Source organism: Mastomys coucha, unplaced genomic scaffold (assembly GCF_008632895.1).
Source record: "Mastomys coucha isolate ucsf_1 unplaced genomic scaffold, UCSF_Mcou_1 pScaffold23, whole genome shotgun sequence".
Classification (NCBI taxonomy): domain Eukaryota; kingdom Metazoa; phylum Chordata; class Mammalia; order Rodentia; family Muridae; genus Mastomys; species Mastomys coucha.
Window position 1 is genome coordinate 116,366,507 of NW_022196906.1, and position 7,717 is coordinate 116,374,223.

A 7,717-nucleotide genomic window follows, 5' to 3' on the forward strand; every position below is an offset into this window, starting at 1 on the left:
CCCCCCCCCCTTCCTCCCTCCTTCTCTTTTATCTGGTAGAACAAGGAAACAGTCTTCACAACACTCTTTAAGGCTCTGCCCACAGGTTTTCAGTCTCTCTGTAAGATACTCTTTGGAATCCTAGTCACTGGCTTCTCCTCCCCAGTGCTTCTGTATAAGGCATGGTTAGAAAATGGTGGGGGCAGCTCTGTAGTGATTCTTAGAAACCTGAATTTATCATTTCCCATTGCTTGGCTATTTCTACTTGCTTAGCCTTGCCCTTGGTAACATTATAGATCTGGGTTGGGCTATCCCATCCTCCACCAGAACCCTCTGTGTTTATTTAACTGACAACTCAATGCTAAAGGAAACACTAGTGACTTGGCTCCTGTGCTAGAGGAATATAGTCCAACAGTGTCTCTAGCTGCATGGCTCTTACCTGTTGCTTGAGTGCCTCCAAAGATTCGAATTCCAATCTGGCCAGTTTCTGCTGGATATGCCGTGGTTTATCAGGGATGGCAAATGCAAGTATGAACTTCAAAGCCAAGAGTGCATGCTGCAAAGAGAAAGACCTCGAGTTAAGACTTGCACCCACCTGTTGCCTGCAGAGAAGTTAGATCCTAAAGGAGGTTGTACCCTTTCTGTTAACTTTAGGGACTACTGAGTTAGTTGCTTCTGACATATCACTGACTAATCAGCTGCACTGGCTGATTCTGGTATGGTCTATCAAAACCATTACTGGCTTATTTTGCTTTACTATTTGAAAATAAGTTCTTGTCATAAACTGATACCATGTGCTCTTGGTGCTTTGTACAAAAGTAAAGCTTGTTCCAAATTCTTTCACGAAATGTTTGTCCTGTGCATTGATGAGCAGTATGCCTGGTACCCAGTATTCTTCATCATCTCCATTCTCTGTCCACCACCACCCACTGCACCACAGCTGGAGTCACAGCCAGCGTAAATGATCAGATTCTCTACACCCTCAAGGTGTCTGGTGTAGCTTCTTACATGACCATTGTTAAACACTGATTGACTGAACCTGAAACTGTTCTCTCCATACACAGCAGTTAAGGACACAAACTCCTTGTGCCCTTTCAGACCTTAGCAACTGAGGACCACTGCCTTCTTCTCTAGCATCCTCAATGCCTCATAATATGACATGAGATTTACAATCAGCAGAAAGCATTGCCTCTATTGAATCTCATAGAGGCACAGCCCCACCTAAAAGACTTTCTCCAAACCCATGATTGTCTGGGGTCTTATGAAGAGGTTCAACACCCTCAGATATCTGAACCACCAAAGAACAAAACATAGGTCAGGGGAGAGTGTGAATGACTGAGGACATCAAAAGGCGGGAATCTTTAAAGGTTAAAAAAAAATTAGAAGGTGGTAAGGAAGCCAAAGAGAGACAGCTTAGTTTACACTAATACTGGCAGGAATAAAGATAGGTGGAGGAAAATAAAATGAATTCTTTAGAGGAGAAATAAACAATGGCTCCTGGGAAAAGGGTGGAGGGCACAGGAGTGGGAGAGGATGGGAGGGCACAGGAGTGGGAGAAAAGGGGAGAACACAGGAGTGGGAGAGGGTAGGAGGGTACAGAAGTCAGCATCATGCTAGATTTGAGCATGTTGTAAACAGAAGACCTAGAAATTAGCAGCTCCTATCCAGGCTCACATTAACAGTGATCTGGAGTGACCAGATTTGGAGTACGTAGAAGCCTTGACCTTGGGAACACTGGCAAAAGCTTAGGCAAACAGAAGCTAAAACAACCCTGGTCAGATGTTCTCATGTGCTATAGATGAGTTAAGACCTTGGATATCACTTCCAAAGGATAAACTAGGATGAGAAGGAGCTGGGTTATAACATTATCCTGTTAGTGGTAAGGATAAGATAACCTCACCCTTAAGTGTTTCGTGAGAAACAAACTAGTGCATGAAAAGGAACCTTCTGCAGTTTGCAGCTGGAGCCACCCTACCCCCACCCATCCGTTCTCACCTAACAAAGCCCCCTGGAGTCTTGGCAGGAATGGGTTTAAATAACAAAACAAAGTTCCTCTGGGGCCTAGCTTCTCTCAGGTGCAGAGCATCTGGGAGGGCCATCAGCCCTCCCCCATCTTTAGCCCTTTTCAGCACACATGCCTTTCATAAGGAATAACTCTGCTACTCTGCCAAGAAACTTGCCTTACCTGATCAAGACTGCCCATTTGCCCAGAAACCATCTTACAGCTCAGAGAACCTGGAATCCAGCATGAAGAGCTCTGGAATGTGGAACCTGGCTGACTGCTGCTTAGCAGCTTCCAGCCCCACTTTCTCCCCTAATCTGCCAGGGATTCCCAACACCAGCAGCACAGACACTGTCGTGTCTACGGAAAGGAGAGGCTGATAAGGAACAGGACACACATTTGAGGGAAAACATACTCAAAATGAGGGTGGAAGGAATCTGCCCATGGAAAGAAGGCACTTTATGCGCCATGACTGTCAATTTTCCTCAGCAAAATCACTTGTTCTTAAGTTTGGTGCTTTGCCTTTAGAGACAAGGTTTTATTATACAGCCAGGCTGGCCTCAAGGTCATGATCCTCCTGCTGCTGAATCCCAAGGGTGGTGGTGCCTGCACCACACCAGACTCCAGCAACATTTTCTTAAAAGTAAAACTGATAAAATTATATAATAAACAAAGGAAATAGAAAAAAGAAGCATGTGAGGGTATCAGGTGGAAAATCTAAAACTAATACACAAAACATTTGTTCAACACAACATTCTGAATCAAGCAGTGGTTGTGGAGGGGGGAGACAATGACCACAGAAAATCAGCTCTGAGTTCAACACCTCTGGGGCAGTGATCTCTGTGGACCATTGGCTAGCGGGTCCTGCTGGTCACTGCAGGGATGGGGAGTCTTGGGAGCCTCCAGTCAGGTGCACAGGGAGTGAAGCCATTTTATTTTGTGAAAACTAGAACATTCTGTTGTGTTTTCCCAGCAGCCTGTGCCCAGCCCTTTGGCTTCTTCACAAAGTGCAAATCAGAGCTGAATTCCTGAGATCCTGAGGAGGGAAGTTGACACCTACAGGGCTAGCTATGTGTGCAGCAGCCTCAGTACAACACAAGAAACTTCTCAGAAAAATAAAAACCCTCTGATCACTAGAAAATGTACTAGACAAATGCTCATTTATAAAAACAACTCATGGGAAAGAAAGAGCTTGAAACAGCACCAGCACCGACAAGACACTCGTCACATTTTCTTTACCCATTGGTAATGTTTTGTAGTTATTTTTATATTTTAATTTCTTTAGATTTATTTTATATGTATAAATGTTTTTGCCTGCATAAGTGTATGGGCAGCATAAAGCGCCTGGTGCCCTCAGAAGTCAGAAGAGGGTACTGAATTTACAGAATAGGTGTGAACCACCATGTGGGTGTTGAGGACGGAATGAACCCAGATCCTCTGCAAGAGGATCTGAGCCAGTGCTCTTAACTGCTGGGCTGCCTCTCCAGCCCTTGCTTTTATTGTTTAAATTCTACTCCTCTGCACCTCTCCATCCAAACCTTTGTAGTCATTCCCTGCTTATGCTCCTGTAAGTTACCCAATAAACTCTCAGGTTCATCTAAAGACATGGGTGGAACTGTTACTCTGGCTGGTATCCCAGCTCCTGTGAGTGAAAAGGCATTTGTTCACACCTCCCTGGGGGGAGCAGGGGGAGGAGCAGAGGGCAGGAGCAGAGAAGGGAGAACATGGGAGAGAGGGGGTAAGAGGTAGGACGCAGTGGGCAGAGGGGATAAGAGACAGAGGGCAGGGCAGCTCTGGTGACCCAACACACAGCTAGCTCTCTTCAAGCTCTCTGCTCCTGACACACCCAACAGGCACACAGACAGTGACAGGGACTCCCTGCCATGTCAAGTGGCCTGGGCCTCTGCACAGCTATTTGTACTATTTCTGACAAGAAGCCAGTCTTGAGTGAGGAGCTGGGCATGAAAAGTTAGCAGAATGTTGAAATAAAGACATTCCAGGAGAAGAGCATGCAGAAAGTGTTAGGAGAGCCAACAGTGAGTCACTGAGTGGACACCACCAAACATCAGAATCCCTCTCCTGCTCTCTTTGCCTCCACAGCTCATTCAATAACAGTTTGGGTGGGGGATTCCAATCAGAATAAAGGAGAGAAGAGGCTAATTTAAAGATCCTGGAGCCCAGAGCATACCATCTATGCCTGGGATGAGAAAGTCGTTCAAGGCTTTGGCAGAGCTGTGCTAGCTCAGAGCGCTTCCTAAGCAGGGTGACTGTGAAGCTGCTGTCCACCCAGAGCCACACCTCAGACTCAAGCAGCTTCCAGCCCAGCTGCTGGGGGATGGAAGGTTGTTTTACTTGGCTCGCACTTGGTGTTTTCAACAATCATCTGGTCATTTGACAAGTTAAAAGGAAGCAAGTAGCACCAGTGACTGCTCTGGGATGCTCTGCAAGGCTGGAGGCAAAGCAAACATGAAGACCATACTTTCTGCTCACTGGATATATGTCATTTACTTTTAATTGAATCCTTCAAGAATATACATTTGTAATCCCCAAAATGTCAGTCACAGGGTGCTGGGGTGCTGCTGGGCCCCACGAGGGAGCATCCCCACAGCAAGGAAAGGGCCCAAAGGCGGGCTCTTTGTCTGACTCAGAATGCTGTTAATGCATAAGGCCCATGGGTTGAAGGCTCTCCCCAGTCTGGCATTACTGGGAGGTGGTGGGATCCTAGGAAGATAGGTGAGCAGATCTCCACACACCTGCCACTATAATGGGCACCACTGTCCTGTAGCAGCAGGGCCATTTGACCATGGCCCAAGCTCTCCGAAACTCTGATTCAGAATAAACCTTTGATCCCTCAGTGTTTTGTTACATTGACAAAAAGCTCAGTAGCATACAGTGTGAGAAAGAGTTTCAGGAGACCTGGCTGATGAATTTTGCAGGAAACAGGTATAGGATGGCCCAGGCTAGCTGGCCTGTCCCTTCCTTTAAACCTGTACTGCTTCCATTAAAAGATGCACAGGCACAGTGAGTACCAGAAGGTTCTGGATGCTAAGGAAATCTTGACAGTGCAATGGTAGGATTCTCTTCTCTGGGTGTCAGCAGGGCTACAGTCTTAGCCCTAAGTGACAGGCTTTGTTCACAGGTGGTGGCACCCCTGTATCCCAGGATGGTTCTGTGACCAGCTAACTCCTACTTTGATTTCTCTCTGGTTTTTGTTTTTCTTTCTCATTTACAAGCTATAGCCATAAAGCCTATTTGTCTAGCCATTCAGTTGGGGATAACTTGTAACACCAAACTTCTAGTGCACAGATGGAGCACTCATGGCATTTCTCCTCCTTCCTTGTTTCTGGGTAGTATGGACCAACATATACTTTCAAGGCCATGTCTGACCCATGACTCCTCTTTACCAGGCTCCCTTCCTTGGGACATTATCCCCCTTCACTCCCAGGACATGACACAGAGCCTAGAAGCTCAGAGGAGCATACAGGAGGATGCAGAGGGGGCAACCTTTCACATAAAGCACATCTGCATGTCTGCAGCTGTGTAGGAACACAGTGTTTCCAGAGAGGAAGGCTTCCAAAGGCTCCTCACTCTCACCAAGTGGACAGTGACCACTGACCACAGGACAGCACAGGCTAGGGTACCACAGCACCTACGCTCAGACACTACCACAAGACACTGCAAATCCATGAATCTTCTTTTCCTCATGTGCCTGTCATTTCTGCATGGTGTATGGTAAGATGCAGATGTGGTCATCTGTGAGATCATGTGTTAACTGTCTTGTCAAATCCAACCCCTGCCTACCTTCAGCTCCGTTTGGGCCTTGGGATGTTAGTGACAACAGTTTGCTTGTCATCTATTTTTCTGAAGAAAACCAGTATTGGAATGAATGCTTGTGTCCTTCAATCGCAACCTAAACATCAGACCATGTCTGTTTACAAATAATCAAAGATGGTCGGCCAAGGACAAAGCTCAGTGTGCTTGCTCAACTTGCTTGAAACCCTGGATTTGACCCCAATGCTCCAAGAAAATGAGATGAAAAACCCCCTTCTGAATTTTTGTGTGAGGAAGTGCATGTGTGAGCTTGCTTGTGCTTGTGTGTGTGTGTGTGTGTATGCACGCATGTGTGCACACATGTGAGTGTTTGTGTGTGTGTATGTGTGTGCGTGCTCCTGTGTGAAAGACAAACTCAGTGTCTTCCTCAGACGTGTCTACCTTTCTTTTTTGAAGCTGTATAGCTCACTGGCCTGGAGCTTGCCAAGTAGGTGAGGCTGGCTGATGAGGGACAGGGTTTGAACTCAGGTAAGTTATGCATATAAGGCAAGCACTTTACCGACCAAGCCACCTCCTAAGCCCTCCCTGTGAAAGTCTCACTCTAACAGTGGGCATCTGCCTCACAGATGTTTATTCATTTTTTTGTATCCCATACTGGTCTTAGGTCCTGACATGAAAGTAAAAAAGACACAGGAATTACAATATCCGGCAGCACACAGGATTGTGAGCTCTCTACTGTCTTCCAGGTACTGTTGTTCTCAGGAAAGCTCAAAGCACAGGGGTGCTAACTTATGGCACATGAATGAGGGAAAGCAAAGGGGTGTGATTAACTTTTAAAAAACACTTAAATACCTGCTATATGCTGAAGTAATTAATTTCTTTAAATAGAAAGGGATGTGCATCACTTTGCCTGCTCTTCAGATACCTTAGCTGGCTCTCTCCCTGGTAACCTGGTACTCAGCAGGTGCAGAAAAGCCACCCACACCTGCAGAGTCATTAGTAGAAAAGGAAAAGGACACCATAAAAATAGACTCCCAGATGCTGGGGTTTATAATTAATAGCAATCTCTACTGCACTTCTGAATGCCATCTTTTAGATAAAGCATGAATATTTTAAGGCTCCAAAAGTTTTAAAGCACACAGAGGTTTACCTTGAATATGCTAGACGTCTGCTCACTGTAAGCATCTCTGTTCATAGCCACAAGGAAGTGCACAAGGCTGTGCCAAATGCAAAACAGTGAAACTGTGCTGCGCTGAGAAGGAAATGCACAACCCAGAGAAGCGACAAACCAGATTTACAGACAATGCTGCACACATGATACACTTGATACTGAGTGAAGAGGAACAAGCCATTCAGAGTCCCAAGCCTTGATGGTAGATACACAACCTTCCCTAGAAAGAAAGGATACACACACTACATGCATTGTGGGTGCCCACAGAAGAAGAGGGAATGAATGAGAACCAGGCAAAGATGCCTGTGCCATGGATAGAGGAGCAGGGCTGGTGGGGTCAGCATACCTGAGGTGGTGTTGGTCTACCAGGGAGAACATACAGCATTCTTGTGAATGAAACAGAGGAGCCAAGGCTTTCTAGTATTTGTTACTTCCAAGTCTTGCTCAGAGCTGTTTATAACATACCATGATGAAGCACGAAACAGAATATCACCATTCTGTAAGCTTGACATGTGTTGGCACCATCATTAACTCAATTTGTGGATGGCATTTAACAGGAACTAGGGTAAGCTGCCAAAAGAGAAACTAGCTAATGTAGAATCTAATGAGGAATGTGGCTTTGATCACACTGAAATAATTCAGAGAGGAAAGGAAATAAAGGTGCCTTAAAGAATTGAACTCAACACAAAGATTAAGAGCACATGTCTGTGTAATAAGGACACATGTTCCACTATGTTCATAGCAGCCTTATTTATTATAGCCAGAACCTGGAAACAACCCAGATGTCCCTCAAC

General features: G+C 45.7%; 1 protein-coding gene across 10 annotated transcripts in view; it reads right to left on the reverse strand.

The window, feature by feature from the left end:
• Ano10 (anoctamin 10) overlaps window positions 1-7,717 on the reverse strand; it is a 138,041-nt gene that overhangs the window by 29,227 nt on the left and 101,097 nt on the right. For all 10 annotated transcript variants that reach the window (XM_031344134.1, XM_031344135.1, XM_031344136.1 and 7 more), the window contains one exon: window positions 419-535. In XM_031344134.1, coding sequence (XP_031199994.1) covers window positions 419-535 — 117 coding nt within the window. The remainder of the gene's footprint in view (window positions 1-418; window positions 536-7,717) is intronic.